Here is a 15,730-nt window from a genome sequence, read left to right on the forward strand (position 1 = left end):
ACCGCTGGCTACATGGCCATGTCTTACAGGTCCAAAGGTTGGTCCACCGCAGACTGCCAGCTGTTCGTGCAGTACTCGACCACGCCTGCCCACCACCGAGTAGACTGGGTATCCGCTGCTTGCTATATATTGCCCAGCTCTTTCAAAGTACATTTCTTTGGGGCTTAACTGTACGTTGGACCCGCTGATGGAAGTGTTTCATCGCTGTCGACATCGAGGAACTCTAGCGTGTGGGTGATCTCTTCAATATAGTGCGGACTTGATACAAAAATCGCGCAACATGATAGGGATATACCATGACGAAACCAAGGAAAGATCTCCTCCGCCCCGGCAGTGACTCCTTGCTAGATACAGCAATTTTCGGGAGATGTGGCAGTGCTCAGGATCAACCTGAATTCTTATGGTCGCCTGTGCTAGTTATACTAAGCGATGTCAGCAGGATTCCGGGTAGCTGCTCTTCGTGTATGCAGAGAGGCGGATTGGGCCCAGTCAGCAGCGGAAAGTTTATACGGATTAATAATAATACACTAGACACCCGAAAACGTCCCATGATGCGGGGTATGGGCTTTGGAAATGTTCTGGTAGTGGTTGATGGTACGATGACGGATGGGTGAGTGCGAGAAGCGGATTCGGTCGAACGGACAGGATGTGGAAGAGAATCCTGAGCTTTGACATAGGAAGCATGGGGTTGCGGAGTATCCATGGTTCTTTGTGGACATGACGCTTGGACAAGAAAATGTGATTCTCACAAGCTCATATTGTTATCGACCAACCTAATATTATATAACTTCTCTGGGACGTCATTGTTTTCCTTGGAATCGACTGCCATAAAGGAATAGCAGATCGTCCAAGCCAAAAAAGAAAAATCCATTTTTATATGTTTGTAGCGAAGGATAGGTTATATGCTCAACCGTTGGTGTTTATGGAGTGCTCTTGCTGGGCCCTACCCATTAGCGGATGGACTCCCTGGAAACCGGGCGGAGCTGCTGCAGAACCGTCACCGGGGACCTATTACAGAGCCACGATTTCTGAGCCCCCAGATCGATCCAACACTTTATATCACGCAAAGCGAATCAGAAGCTTGAGAAGAGCGACCGAGAGAGGTGTGCCTGCATAACGGTGCATGTTGAACGACAACCACTCTTACTGGTAGGGAGCAAAGTGATGATGAGCCGGAATAAAGACCCGCGCTGCTGATTGGGTCGCGGGGGGAACTCGGGTCGCTTACGTGATCCGCCTCGATCCCGCCCTTCGATCCCTCATGTGGCTTTTCCCCGTGCTTGGGGCAAGGAGAGCGACCGAGTCGGCCTATCTTCGTCTCTTCATACCAATCCCTTCGCCGTTTGCTCGACCCTAGACAGCCCTGGGATCCTCTCGGAAACGGCCTGGTCGCACTACGGACGGGCCCCCAACACCAACCGCTCCGATTCTCACCGTGATACTACCCCTAGAACGCGCCGATTTGTCCGCCCGCAACCCACGATATACATGACGTCTTTGTTGACATCCTTGTCAAACAGTCAATTCTCGAGTACCGTCCTACGAAAAGAACGCATCTAGCATCGAAGATAGTGCCGCGAATCCGGAAGACATTAGCTTGCAAATTCCGATAGAGCGGCGCTCCTCGTAGCGTTCGCGACTCGTGGTTCCCGCTTGTGTTGTTCACCCCCTTGCGAACCTTCCTTGGAACAGGCGGAAACGGGCGATCGGACCCAGGTGTATGGGGAATAAGCCAAAATGGCTCCAGCAGGTGGAGGAAACATCAAGGTGGTGGTGAGAGTGCGGCCTTTTAACAGCAGAGGTGAGTTATTTTGGCGTTGGGAATGCGACCAAGCCCCTCCCCCCAAACCCGACTGACCCGGTTTCCTCTTCCTCCAGAACTCGACCGAGGTGCAAAATGTATCGTGCAGATGAAAGGCAGTCAGACCATCCTCACCCCACCGCCAGGCGCTGATGAAAAAGCGCGGAAGGCTGGGGGAGGGAAGGGCGCGGTGGAAGGGCCCAAATCGTTCGCCTTCGACCGGTCGTACTGGTCCTTCGACAAAAACGCCCCGAACTACGCCAGTCAGGACAATCTCTTTCTCGACCTAGGTGTGCCACTTCTAGACAATGCTTTCCAGGGTTACAACAACTGTATCTTCGCGTACGGTCAGACGGGTTCCGGAAAATCGTATTCGATGATGGGTTACGGCAAGGAATTCGGTGTGATCCCACGAATTTGTCAATCTATGTTCGAGCGCATCACTACGATTCAACAAGACCAGAACCTCGGCTGTACGGTGGAAGTGTCATATCTTGAAATCTACAATGAGAGAGTCCGTGATCTGCTCAACCCTTCGAACAAGGGCAATCTTAAAGTCCGTGAGCATCCGTCGACCGGTCCCTACGTCGAGGATCTCGCCAAGCTTGTAGTGCGCTCTTTTGAGGAGATCGAGAACTTGATGGATGAGGGTAATAAGGCCAGAACGGTTGCTGCCACGAACATGAACGAGACGTCCAGTCGTTCGCACGCCGTGTTTACTTTGACACTTACACAGAAGCGCCATGACTCGGAGACGTCTATGGACACGGAGAAGGTGTCGCGGATCAGTCTAGTTGATCTTGCTGGTTCGGAAAGAGCGACATCTACCGGAGCGACCGGTGCTCGATTGAAGGAGGGTGCCGAAATTAATCGTTCGCTCTCGACCCTAGGTCGTGTCATTGCGGCTCTCGCAGATGTGGCTTCTGGCAAAAAGAAGAATGCCTCTCTCGTTCCATATCGTGATTCCATCTTAACATGGTTGCTGAAGGACTCCTTAGGAGGTAACTCCATGACAGCGATGATTGCCGCTATTTCACCAGCCGACATCAACTTCGATGAGACTCTCAGTACGCTACGTTATGCAGACTCGGCGAAACGGATCAAGAATCATGCGGTCGTAAACGAAGATCCCAACGCACGAATGATTAGAGAACTAAAGGAAGAGTTGGCTCAACTCAGGTCGAAACTCGGGGGTGGTGTAACCGCCGCTGCAGGCGGTGCCGCTGGTGCCATACCGGCGGAAGAATACTACCCTCCAGAGACACCTTTAGAGAAACAGATGGTTTCTATCCAGCAGGCAGATGGTTCGGTCACGAAGGTTAGCAAGGCGGAAATCGTCGAGCAGTTGAACCAGAGCGAGAAGCTCTACAAAGACCTGAATCAGACCTGGGAGGAGAAGATGGCGAAGACTGAAGAAATCCACAAAGAGCGAGAAGCCGCGCTGGAGGAACTTGGTATTAGTATCGAGAAAGGCTTCATCGGCTTGAGCACGCCAAAGAAGATGCCGCATCTGGTCAATCTTAGCGATGACCCCCTGCTCGCCGAGTGTCTTGTTTACAACATCAAACCGGGAACCACGATAGTCGGAAACATGGAGCAGGGAGGTCATGTGGAAATAAGATTGAACGGCTCGAAAATTCTGGACGACCATTGTAGGTTCGAAAATGTGGACAATATCGTCACAATTATCCCCACCGAGGGCGCGGCGGTCATGGTGAACGGATTGCGGATCGATAAGCCGAAGCGACTCAAGAGTGGATTTCGGATAATTCTGGGCGACTTCCATATATTTCGTTTCAACCACCCGCAGGAAGCGCGTGCCGAAAGGGTCGAGCAGAGCCTATTGCGCCATTCAGTTACTACCAGTCAGTTGGGCTCGCCGGCCCCGAACAAAACCCACGACCGAAGCTTGAGCAAGACCGGCTCGGAGGTTGATGGGGACTCTAGCAGAGCGGATTCCCCAATGCCCTCCCAACGTGGCAGGGAATCTGATTGGTTTTATGCTCGCCGTGAAGCCGTCAGCGCTGTGCTGGGGCCCGATCAAATCTCGCATATGCCTGATGATGAGCTGGACGCCCTGTTCGAGGATGTGCAGAAAGTGAGGGCAACCCGCCGTGGGCTCATGGAGAACGAAGAGGACTCCGACTCGCTGAGTTCGTTCCCGGTGCGCGATAAATACATGTCAAACGGCACCATCGACAACTTCTCATTGGATACTGCCATCACTATGCCGGGTACCCCCCGTCCAACTGACGAGGATGATGGCCAGACTGGGGGTGATGCAACGTTGCAATCTGTTCGCCAGGACATGCAGCGCCAGCTGGATCGACAAAAAGAGGAGTATCAAGATAAGTTGAGGAATGCTGAAGCGTCGTCCACCCAGGATGTCGATGACCTACGATCTGAAAAGGCTCGCATGGAAGAAGCCCTGCGAGCAGCCAAGGAAGAATTCGAAGAGCAACTGAAAAAGCAAAAGGAAGCTTTCGAGTCTCACATGAAGGACCTAGGCCAACCGGTACCCAAGATCTACGAGAATGGATTTGCCAAGTTAGATGCCCGCGAGCTTGAGGTTGCCAGCACGGTTTACCGCCATTGGTCCCAGCAAAACTACGTTCGCATGGCCGAGAAAGTGCTCCAGCATGCCTCCTTGTTGAAGGAAGCCCAGGTGATGAGCCATATAATGGACAAGAACTTTGTGTTTCAGTTTGCGATCATCGATCATGGGCACAACATGGCTTCATCTTATGACCTGGTGCTCAACGGCATTTCTGGAGACGAGGACGTCGTTCTAGACGACGCTAAGAAACCCTGTGTCGCGGTTCGTGTGATCGACTTCAAGCAATGTGTCATCCATCTTTGGTCTATTGAGAAGCTCCAACGTCGCGTCCAGGCTATGCGTCAATTGCACCAGTACATCGATCGCCCCGACTATATTCAGCACTTTAAGCTCGAGAACCCCTTCTCCGAGCCATGTTCGCCCCAGTATTCGCTTGTTGGTGATGCCGACATTCCGCTCACGGCAGTTTTTGAGACTCGAGTTCAAGACGTCTCAGTCGAAGTTATTTCGCCATATACACAGAACGTCATAGGCATCATCAGGCTGTCCTTGGAGCCCTCCTCGGCCCAGGCGCCTTCGTCTACCCTCAAATTTAACGTCGTCATGCGCGATATGGTTGGTTTCGCTGAATGGGAAGGATCAGATGTCCACGCGCAACTGTTTGTGCCCGGCATCTCCGACGAGGGAGGGGCTACGACCACCCAAATGATCAGCGGGTTCGATGAGACACCGGTCCGGTTCGAGAGCGTTCATAGTATGAGTCTGCCACTTTCGAGTCCACGGACTGCGGCGCTGAAAATTTGCGTCTATGCGCGCGTGACCCAAATGCATCTGGACAAGCTTCTCAGCTGGGATGACATGCGCGATTCCGCAGAACCGGCGCCCCAGAAACGCAAAACACCACGAATTGCGGAGACGGAGTTTTATTCCGAAGAGAGACACGATGTTTTTGCAAGGGCTCAGGTACTTGAACTAGCGGAGACGGGCGAATACCTTCCGGTCGAAGTAGTCCAGAGTAACAGCCTGGATGCGGGCACTTATCAGCTCCACCAAGGGTTACAGCGCCGGATTCTGGTGAATCTCACCTATAGCTCAACTGAAAGTCTCCCGTGGGATGATATCACCGGTATTCGCGTGGGGTCAGTGCGGCTGCTAGATCCCTGGGGCAAGATCCCTGACCAGGACCTACAAACGCCGGACGTTCCGTTGAAGTTTGTCCAAGAGCCGAATGTCAAGGAGAATGCAGATGGAACATCCAACATCACCATCATAGGGCAATGGGACTCTAGTCTACACGGATCCCTCCTACTTGACCGAGTAACTGCGGACAAGTACCGTGTGCAGGTGACCCTACGATGGGATCTTTTGTCCTCCCGCCTACAGGATCCTGTTCCCTTTGAAATCGACTTGACTCTCCAAATCCAAGGCCGGACGTATGTCCGACCCCAATCCATGTTCAAGCAATTCTTCAATTCGACGCGGATTGTGCACTCCACCGTTCGGATGTTCTCCTTAGTCGTTCGTCCGGTGTCCGCCAAACGCGCAGCTGATCTCTGGCGCATGAACACGCAAAATGACTATGTCAAGGGCGAAGAATTTCTGACCACCTGGGCTCCACGCAAAGTCTCACTTGTCCGGGATTATGTAGCCGCCCGCAAACGAAGGCGACGTGTTGCCGAACTAAATGCTGCGAAAGGTGCTCTAAGTGCGAATAGCCTTGTGGCGTCGCCTTCACGCAGCGGACGGTCAACGCCGCTCCGTAGCCAGGAGCGTACTGACCGTAGGACTAAGCTGCTCCAGAAATATGTCGACCTTTGGGCCAGGAGGACCGACCCTATCGAAGCCATCCTTGTTCGAAGCAACACAGAGCCACCTGCAGGCGGGGCGGCTTTCGCCGCGCGGGCGAAGCCATCATCGTCAAGCGATGATGATAGTTCGGTTCTGGACGAGGCGTCATTGAAGCCGCGATTTATCGCCACCGTCCAAGCTCTCCCCAAAAATACTTCCTCTCTGAAATCGGGCTACCTATTGACACCCGACGATACCAACAGCCAATGGGTACGGCGCTTTGTTGAGCTCCGTCGGCCATATCTTCATATATACTCGGTTCCTGACGGCGACGAAATCAATGCGATCAATCTGCGCAATTCACGGGTTGACCATGCACCCGATTTTGCACGGCTTCTTGATGGTCCCGGCGCCGGGTCTGACCGGGGGACATCTCCACGGGGTCGTCCGAACGTGTTCGCGGTGTACGGGGCGCAAAACACGTTCCTGTTTGCGGCCCGAACCGAAGCCCAGAAAGTGGAATGGATTCTCAAGATCGATGAGAGCTATTTTAGCAGCAGCGGCGCCCGAGCGATGGCCAATAACAATGCCTAACTCCAGTGTCGTCTGTGATCTGCCCGTCTCAGCATTAATGGTGTTCTTACCTGTTGAACAGGTTTCGTCCACATCCATCAGTTTACCCCTGCATATAGTACTTACCCCCCGGTGTTGTCTGCGTCCGTGGTTGTTAGCCCTTCTTAACCATACACTTAGATTATACGGTCCGTTTCTTTTCGCGTTAACTGATTGGCAGGCCTGGTGTTCTTTCGTTGAGCATTGACATCCCCTTCCACTCTACACCCGCTCTTGATTGATTTTGAGATACCCCCTGAATAAATTTGCCCTCACGGCCTCGCCGTCTCCATGTACATATTTAAAATCTGCAAACATAGATCCAACCTGCCTGCAAGCATGATGTAAGAGTAGGCCTGTACCATTGATATCCCGTTACAAGGACAGCGAATCCGCAAGTAGAGGGGGAGTATGTTATGTTCATAAGCCATGTAGGCGATGGTCAGTGGGCCAAGTAGATAGTTTCTACGGCAGGTGATGGGGTCTAGGATGAGACGGGCACTGTCCCGGTTGATTGAGATGAATTGAACAAAAAGAGCAATAGTCTTCATGTAGTTCCCATGGTGGAGAGCATCTTCATTCATCTTTCAGCCTTAAACCTTAGATATCCCATAGCTGAAGAGTCGCTGCCGAGTGCATAGGGTCGAAGATAAGACCCCAAAGTATCCTTCACCGCCGAGTAATTCAGAAGCGACTAAGTTGCTGGCGCGTGAGTGCGTTTTCAATGATCAACAAGTGGCCCCGAGGCCCGAGCAGGGAGCAGCGAGCACACGGAGCACTCGAGTACATGGGCGCTGAACGGCAGTGGGACAGTTACTATATACTACTATTAGCATCGGCCGTTGCCGCGGCGACGTCGATCCCCAGCTCCAACAGTTGCATCATGATATCCCCCACAATCTCGACATGAACTAAGTGCACCTGAACCACCTGCACAGATACCAGTTGAGGTAGATAAAAGGTACGGCAATGCAAATACTGCAAGGACAATCGTCAGGCTTCCGTTTCTTAGCCACAGGTGCCGTCGTCTCATTGATCATCACAACCTTCTTCATCTTTGGTACGCGGTATTCCAATGACGTCGCCAAGTATGCTTTGAAGACATCCCTCAAGCCAGCCCCGCAGTCCTGTTCCCATCTATCTCAATCGACGTCAGTTAATGATACCACGTGGGAATTTGTGGTCGAGCGCGATGGCGACAACCATGGGCTTTCGGATACGCAGTGTCGCATTGCCTTTCCCAAGTTGTTTGTCGAGCTTGACAAATCTGCGTCGCTGAGGGAAGGAAGTCGTATTACATTCGAAGAGCTGGATAGCCTGGAGGTGGAGGATGGTATGGTGCGGGGTATTATTGATCGTGGTGAGGTGTGTTTACACATTGACAGGGGCGTTGCTAGAAGTGTTTCTAATCAATGAATTGCCATATAGCTCCATATAGTCGACTTCGGCGCGATGCCCGCGACATTCACCCGCGGAAAGGCAACATTACATGCTCTTCATCGCGCCTTGGCCTCATTTCCGGACCGAGGCAACTTGCCATCCATCGAATTCGTCTTGACGACGGAGGACTTTAGCAACAGCGAAGGACCGATTTGGTCCTATTCCAAGCGGGATGAACAGGAAAATGTCTGGTTGATGCCCGACTTTGGTTACTGGTCATGGCCGGAAGTCAAGATTGGCCCATACAAAGAGATCCGGCGTCGCATTGCTGCAGTCGACGACGGGGAGGTCACCATCGATGGGGAGGTCATCTCGGGACTGCCGTTCCAGGATAAGAAGAAACAGCTTGCATGGCGAGGTAGCGTTGCTACGAACCCCGAGATCCGGGGCAAGTTATTGAAGGCTGCCCAGGGCCGGAGCTGGGCAAGTATACGGGTGATTGACTGGGACGATGAGAACGATGTCCGGTTAAATCTGCTGCCCATGGAAGATTACTGCCAGTATATGTTCCTGGCACACACTGAAGGACGCAGCTTCTCAGGGCGGGGGAAGTATCTCCTGAATTGTCGCTCCGTGGTGGTTTCGCACAAGCTGGTCTGGCGCGAGGCACACCATGCTGCACTCACTGCGTCCGGTCCTGAGGCGAATTATATTGAGGTCGAGCGGGACTTTTCAGACCTAGATCGAAAGATGGCCTTCCTCATTGATAACCCGGAGGCGGCGCAACGCATTGCGGAGAATGCTGTGAAGACCTTCCGGGATCGGTATTTGACACCCGCAGCAGAGTCTTGCTATTGGAGGCATTTGATCCGACAGTATGCCTCATCTTGTGAGTTTGAGCCTGTCGTGTATACACAGGAGAATGGCAAGAGACAGCCCCGGGGAGTTCCATTCGAGAGTTGGGTCCTTGCTGGTCTTTAGATGTCACTTCTATACGCTTTCGTTTCTATTTGCATGTATACGGCGTTGGTGGCTCGGGTTGGACACCTTTTTCTTCAATTATTAGCATTCTATGAGTGATGTCTTGGATAGTATGACTATAGACGCAATGAATCCCTGCATAATAGCTTCGAAGCAGAAGCGAAGGGGAGGTACCTTGGTGGCTCAAAAAGGGATAGCTTCTTGTTGCGTCTGCTTCACCTCGGCCTCACCTCTTCTTTTCCTCTCCCTTCTCTCCTCCCTTCACATCAATCTACATGCAGACCCAGCCAAGCCCCTAGAGCAATTCATCTGCCCGACAGCCTTCCAGCTGAAGACAACGGCGACCCCGAAGCGATTGCTACCTCAAGTGCACAACTGCACAATTGTGTCCGAGTCTACCCGTGGCCCTCATCACCCACTGGCTCTTTGTTGTCTCGAGTAAGTTGCATGCTGCCCGATGTCGATCTCTAGGTCATCGTGCATAAAGAAGACCCTTTGCTAACACGAGTCGGGATTCCCCGCACTTTGAAGAATTTAGCGAGGAATACAGTTTCACCACCAAGCCCTTCCCGTGATGTGAGACGGCACACGAGCATCCTCTGCCCAGCCGTTGGATGATAATTTTCTTCCTCCGGACAATTCATGCGGGGTAAATCGGGGGAAAATGCGGTGAAAAGGTCGGACCTCACGAGGCCCACTTGCTCACCTGATGAGAACACGAGGTAGCCCTGCAGATCTCCCTGTCGGTAGGGTCTTAAGGGCCCAAGAGGCTCAAAGCCAGGCAGGCCCTGACTGGGACCAATCAGTTCAATCCCGACCGTTGATGGTTCCACGACCAGATCAGCGGCCTTGTACATCATGGAAGAAACTATTATTCTAAGCAAAGCAGATCAATGATATTCTCAGGGAATCGTCAATAGTGCGCTCTATGGCCGGATGAATGCTGATAGATGGGATGATCCGGTAGGCAGCACCTCCACAGGCAAGGGATAAAGCGCAGTGCCGTTGCCTTTGTTTTAAAGACCTTCCCAAAGGCTCATTGAGGTGTACATGGGCTCGGCATATCTTTGTCACGATGGTAGTACTACACGTTGCATGTGAAGGATCCCAGTCCAGGTCCGATTGAGCCACCTCCTAGTGAAGGTTGGGCGATGAAAGAACACCCGATGTGTGGCAGTCCAGCCAAGAAACCTACCCAAAGTTGGCGAGCAGCCAACAAAGGGTAGCAGGCACTACCACTGAGCCTTCCTGCCATGTGTCCGGCGCTTTCTGGGCAGAACCACTGGGCTGGGCGACGCTGCATGCGATAGGGTTATTGAATCAATGGACTGTTTGGTCATCCGTCCTTGACCCCCTGTGCACCCTCCATCTGCGGAATATCAGAAAAGACCAAATGAGAATAAGTGGGGAAATAACCATTTACCGGTCGACACAAAGACAATAACCGACGAGTCTGCATCCGTCTCCATTGCCGAGTCTGGGCTCTGGATCTCGGATTCTCGGTCCCAAAAGATGTCTGCACAAAGTTTGGGCTTCCGACATCTCAAAAATTCGATCTTACCTTGGTAGCGGCCAAAGCTAGAATTATGCTGGTCCTAATTTTCCATCAGGAACAGGAATAATGAGGACTTGGGGCATGCAGCCATGCATCATGCTGTGACTCCGGCCAGGGAGAGTCATCCAGTCGGCTTCCGAACTCTGACAATTGTGTCAGCCTGCTTGAGGCACACCTGTTACTCCTGGTCAGCGGCTTGTCCATACTCTCACCCCTTGATGATCGATGCTGCCCTTGCGTCGCCGCCTCAACCGACCTGTTCCACAATGTTCCTGACCAGTAAGCTAGACTCTGCATGCTTTATCCTGAACACAACACTTGATGCTGTGGGTCCATACCCACAACCATTCAAATAGCACTGACAAAGACAAAAGAATATTCATCGGTCCTAATGAATGCTGCTCGCTGGAGCTGCGCCGAGGCACTGGTCAGACTATTCCCATTTCCGGCACATCCAAAGCCATCGCTTTTGTTCGATTGGTCCAACATGCTGATAATGACTGCCTGTGAAAGCGAGTCATCTTTCAGATTTTAAATTCCCTGTCCTACTGACCGAACTCACATCCATTTGCTGGCCGATTCAGAGGCAGCCTCGCGGCACTTGCATGTAATGGGAGCATTCGTATGCCGTCTTCGGTCACGAAAGATGCCAAGTCGATCCAATATTGCCCGCGAGCTCACCTGAGTGATCTACAAAGTTCCGACTATGCATCTAGGCGCCTCTCAGATCCATTCTTCCATCTCCCTAAGCCCGAATCTAGCCTGTCGATATGCCCCATCCCCAGACCGGCAGACCCAATCGCTACCCCGACGCTGGGCATCAACTGATCGTTCATTTCGAACAGAATGGGGACAGCATATCATTGCAAGCGGTCATCGGCACAGGTGGGCCCTGCTTGATGCCATAACCGTGGCGCTGGAATATAAAGCATAGACAATGCGTCCTAGGCAAAAGAAACATTGCAGATATTTCTTTGTTCGTATTCAACTATAACCCGAGCCTCCCAGCCTGGTCTGCAACCTCTCTACAGCAACGATATTTGTTGTATTCCGAGAGCATCTCATCAACAACAATGTGGATCAATCAAGCATCATCATGGGCCTTCGGACTCTCCCTGATAACGTCTGTAACCTCCTCACCCATCCAGGTCCGAACTACAGGCCCATGGATGGCCATTGACTCGGACTTCCCTGACCCCGGCTTCGTCCAAGCGGACGACGGCGTGTGGTATGCTTTCGGCACCAATGGCAATAACAGGACCGTCCAGGTCGCCAGGTCTCCGGACTTCAAGACATGGACCCTCCTTGATAAAGAAGCCCTGCCTACACTCGCAGGATGGGAGACCCAGATTGACCACTGGGCACCAGACGTAGTCCGACGAGTACAAACCCCCTCCAAGCCATTGCCCCCTTCTACCAAGAACCCCAAGCTAACCTACTAACAGAACGACGGCAAATACGTCCTCTACTACTCAGGCGAAGCCAAAGAGATGCTCAGACACCACTGCGTCGGCACCGCCGTATCTGAAGGCACCGATCCATCGGGACCCTACATCCCCAACCCCACTCCCCTCTCCTGCCGTCTCGACCAAGGCGGCTCCATCGACTCGTCAGGCTTCCTCGACAAAGACGGCACCCGGTACGTAGTCTTCAAAGTCGATGGCAACAGCATCGGCAACGGCGGTGATTGCAACAATGGCATCGCACCCCTGAAACCCACCCCAATCCTCCTCCAACAAGTAGCCACCGACGGCTTCACCCCCGTCGGCGACGCCGTGCAGATCCTCGACCGCGACGACAGTGACGGGCCACTCGTCGAAGCCCCCAACCTCATTCTTCACGGAGACACATACTTCCTCTTCTACTCGACTCACTGCTACACCGACCCGCTGTATGACATCCGCTGGGCAACCGCCAAATCAATCACCGGCCCATACACCAAGACGGGCGCCCAGCTGGTCAAATCCGGTGACTATAACCTCGTTTCACCCGGCGGAGGCACGGTCTGTGGCTGCGGCGATAAGATGCTCTTCCATGGGTTCTGTGGCGACAATAGACGGTGCACATATGCTGCAGATATAACTATCCAGGGCACTCAGGTCTCGTTTGTTTGATCGATTGATCGGAAGCATCTATCTTGGTTAGTTGTTTAGTATGGCGTTACGGGAGTTGTTTCGGTTCTTGGGGCTCTATTCATACCCTGTTATGTTGACATTGTCGTCACTGTATGTTATATATACCACCTTCGTTTCAGGCTTTACTGAGCCAGCCATGCGATCTGTTTTCAACTAGCAAAGAACAGAAGGACCTGCCTCACTACCAGCTCACCTGAATGAACAGCGCATTTCATTGCATCGCATCGCATCCCTCATAGAATTCCTTGTACATATCGACACCCTCAACCAATGAATCACAAACTAATCAGATACAACTCACCCCCCATATTTAATCATACACACTACCATGATTATTCCCCGATTCCCAAAAATAGAGAAAGAGGTAGAAACCTCAAAAACCATACTACAAAGCATTAGTAACAAGAAAGAGGAAGGAACCAAGAACAACGCGGTAGATGCAACTTCACAGGATGAAAACATAAAACATGCCATTGTTTGATAACTCATGAATGCATATTGTCTATCTCTTGTTTGGTCATATGTGATGGGGGTGGGTGTGTTTGTCTGTGGCTGGGGGCTCAGTAGGGGTGCTTGGCACATCGCATCGGATTAGAGATTGATGGATTGTTTTCAGGGGGGATAAGGGGGGTATGAGACTGGGTGATGATTGGTAGTGGGGAGGAGGAGGGAATTGGAAGAATGTGTGGTGTGTATGTGACACGATGATTATCAGGTCTTCTGGTTCGGGACTGAGCGTACTGGGTACTGTATGGAACGATTGGGTAAACAGAAAGAAAGACAGTACTGACTCATCTGTGAAGTCTAGAGGCAAGAAAAGAAAGAACAAGGATTCGGTTATGCTTATAGTACAGTTCATTAAGAGTAGGGTATCTATCTCTATAGTTATCTTCGTCATGATCGTCATTGCCAATAAGAATATGCCCGTATGTTCATGCAGCCTGTTTCTCAGACTTCTCTTTCCGCTCCTTTCGCATCTTTTCAGTACGCTGCAACCAAGCCGCAGTATCGGAAATCGCGGTGGCGGGATCGGATTTGTAGTTCAGGAGGTAGCCCTGGACCTCAGCGGCCGTGAACTCACCCGACGGAACCCGAGCCGCGAACTCTTCGGCCAATTTGAGAATCGCATCTGAGATGGGTGGAAGTTTCTCATCTCCGAGGTCCTTGAGGCCGTTCCGTGTACTATCCTTGGCGTTTCCGTTGGGCGTGATAGAGCGCAAGTCGCCCTCTAGTGTGGAATAGATGGACGAGAACAGTTCCTGGACATCTGCGGTTCGGGCGTAGCCAAAGGTGATGCTCATGTCGACTCGTCCTGGACGGAGGAGCGCGGCATCGAGCTTCTCAGGGTGGTTGGTCGTCATGATGAGGATCCGGCCTTCACTGGCTGCGACGCCGTCAATCACGTTGAGAAGGCCAGACAGAGTGATCCCTTTGTTGTCGGTGGTAGTTTCTTCCGAGGGCTTCTTGGCATCGGTGCCGTTGGGAGTGTTGGTGTTGGGAGCGGCCTTGTTGTCGGTATTTTTGCTGTCCTCTGGGTTGGCAGCGCGCTTTGACGTGATACCGGCGCAGTCGACATCCTCGAGAAGGACAATGCATCGTCGGGGTAGTTCCTGGAACAAAGACATGAGGTCATCCTCATCAAGGCTCTTCGAGCTTAGGTTCAGTAGATATAATGGGAGACCAAGGAGACCCGATGCCGCAAAACAGAGACTGGTTTTCCCAGTGCCGGGAGGTCCATGAAGCAGATAGCCACGGCGGTAGGGAATACCGCGATTGGAATACCATCTCCTCGTGCGGGGATGAAGGTACTCCTTGATGTCCTTGATGAATGCCTGTTTCTGAGCCTGGTCCAACACCACGGTGGAGAGAGGTCGGGGGTGGCGCGCCATGCACCGCACCCAGTCGGTGTACCCGCCGTTCTTCTGGCCGCGATAGATCAAAGTGCTGTTCCCATCTCGTGCCACCCACGCTCTCTGTGCTTCAGCCAGCAGCTCCTTCAGAATCGTCGGATCACGACCCAGACAGGAAATGAACAACCGCTCAGGCACGTATCGCATATACGAGATGGTGTTGTTGTTCTCCTCCTTGGCACGGGTGAAGGTCAGAAGACGACCCTTGAACCAGAAGAAATGCTTCCCTTCGGCCGGGGTGAAGCGGAGTCGTTTAAACTTGTCGCGTGCGACGGTTTTGGCCCAGTAATCCTCGAAGTCCGAGATGACATTTCCGTCCTCGTCGTACTCATCCTCATCTCCCAAATCTGCCTCGTCGTCGGAATCGTAGTACCGCGCTCCGCTGGAGATCTTGGTGCTGGCGACAAACTGAGTCGATCGTTTGGTAGCCGGGTGCTGCGCCATCCAAAACATGAGGTAATTGTATACTTCGTCCTCGAGGCGGATCTCGGCGGTTGAGACACAATAGTCGCTTAGGATCTCGTAAGACCGGATGTATACAAATTGGAGCGACGCAAGAAAAGCGATGGCGGTTAGAATGTAGGGAATATATTGAGAGACGTCGATATGCAGATAGGATATCAAGAACCGAGAGATGAAGGAGTATCCTGGAATGAAGACATCCAGCATGGCAGTCTCGGACGGATTGAGGTACTGAGAAGAGGTTGCGTTCATGGCCGCAGTGTTGTTGACTGTAGTGCTGAGAGAGGGGTTGAAAGCCATAATGAGAATCGCGCGACCGCAGTGAACCCGTTGATAAAGCTTTTGCGCATACGTGAGGAGGAGTTGTGTAACCAAGATACAATGGGGGATTTGATCAGGGAGGGGTGGTGAATGATGTATGAAACGACCTTTAGCAACCAACACCGGAGATGAATGAAAGCTGCAAAACCAATGCAATGTCTGGATGAAAGAGCTCTCTCTCTCTCTCTTCGAGCATCAGCTCGTCCTTTATAATTCCTCGCGAGTGAT

General features: G+C 52.2%; 7 protein-coding genes across 7 annotated transcripts; 3 read left to right on the plus strand and 4 right to left on the minus strand.

Moving 5' to 3' along the window:
- Window positions 1–276: 276 nt before the first annotated feature.
- On the minus strand, window positions 277–769 carry BO80DRAFT_204109 (uncharacterized protein). The gene has a single exon (XM_025714230.1). It carries the CDS (start codon window positions 701–703, stop codon window positions 386–388), a length of 318 nt encoding a protein of 105 aa, XP_025578915.1. The 5' UTR covers window positions 704–769; the 3' UTR covers window positions 277–385.
- Window positions 770–1,315: 546 nt separating this feature from the next.
- Window positions 1,316–7,085, plus strand: BO80DRAFT_398912 (kinesin-3 motor protein uncA). The gene is made up of 2 exons (XM_025717450.1): window positions 1,316–1,801; window positions 1,879–7,085. Exons 1-2 carry the CDS (start codon window positions 1,738–1,740, stop codon window positions 6,738–6,740), a joined length of 4,926 nt encoding a protein of 1,641 aa, XP_025578916.1. The 5' UTR covers window positions 1,316–1,737; the 3' UTR covers window positions 6,741–7,085.
- Window positions 7,086–7,675: 590 nt separating this feature from the next.
- BO80DRAFT_373886 (DUF821 domain protein) lies at window positions 7,676–9,255 on the plus strand. The gene is made up of 2 exons (XM_025716577.1): window positions 7,676–8,123; window positions 8,187–9,255. Exons 1-2 carry the CDS (start codon window positions 7,728–7,730, stop codon window positions 9,117–9,119), a joined length of 1,329 nt encoding a protein of 442 aa, XP_025578917.1. The 5' UTR covers window positions 7,676–7,727; the 3' UTR covers window positions 9,120–9,255.
- A 146-nt stretch (window positions 9,256–9,401) lies between these two features.
- Window positions 9,402–10,223, minus strand: BO80DRAFT_421861 (uncharacterized protein). The gene is made up of 2 exons (XM_025718704.1): window positions 9,651–10,223; window positions 9,402–9,557 (listed from the first exon to the last, which is right to left on the minus strand). The coding sequence occupies exons 1-2, from the start codon at window positions 9,977–9,979 to the stop codon at window positions 9,515–9,517; spliced, it is 372 nt and encodes a 123-aa protein (XP_025578918.1). The 5' UTR covers window positions 9,980–10,223; the 3' UTR covers window positions 9,402–9,514.
- Window positions 10,224–11,747: 1,524 nt separating this feature from the next.
- On the plus strand, window positions 11,748–12,788 carry BO80DRAFT_452148 (glycoside hydrolase family 43 protein; the record flags this gene model as incomplete). Its single annotated transcript, XM_025721936.1, has 2 exons — window positions 11,748–12,056; window positions 12,120–12,788. The coding sequence occupies 2 exons, from the start codon at window positions 11,748–11,750 to the stop codon at window positions 12,786–12,788; spliced, it is 978 nt and encodes a 325-aa protein (XP_025578919.1).
- A 324-nt stretch (window positions 12,789–13,112) lies between these two features.
- BO80DRAFT_204176 (uncharacterized protein) lies at window positions 13,113–13,962 on the minus strand. Its single transcript, XM_025714233.1, has 2 exons — window positions 13,281–13,962; window positions 13,113–13,194 (listed from the first exon to the last, which is right to left on the minus strand). Exon 1 carries the CDS (start codon window positions 13,714–13,716, stop codon window positions 13,327–13,329), a length of 390 nt encoding a protein of 129 aa, XP_025578920.1. The 5' UTR covers window positions 13,717–13,962; the 3' UTR covers window positions 13,113–13,194; window positions 13,281–13,326.
- BO80DRAFT_204167 (BCS1 and AAA domain-containing protein) lies at window positions 13,349–15,595 on the minus strand. Its single transcript, XM_025714232.1, has 2 exons — window positions 13,601–15,595; window positions 13,349–13,381 (listed from the first exon to the last, which is right to left on the minus strand). The coding sequence occupies exon 1, from the start codon at window positions 15,479–15,481 to the stop codon at window positions 13,742–13,744; it is 1,740 nt and encodes a 579-aa protein (XP_025578921.1). The 5' UTR covers window positions 15,482–15,595; the 3' UTR covers window positions 13,349–13,381; window positions 13,601–13,741.
- Window positions 15,596–15,730: the final 135 nt, after the last annotated feature.

Source organism: Aspergillus ibericus, assembly GCF_003184845.1.
Source record: "Aspergillus ibericus CBS 121593 unplaced genomic scaffold BO80scaffold_5, whole genome shotgun sequence".
In the NCBI taxonomy this organism is placed as follows: Eukaryota; Fungi; Ascomycota; class Eurotiomycetes; order Eurotiales; family Aspergillaceae; genus Aspergillus; species Aspergillus ibericus.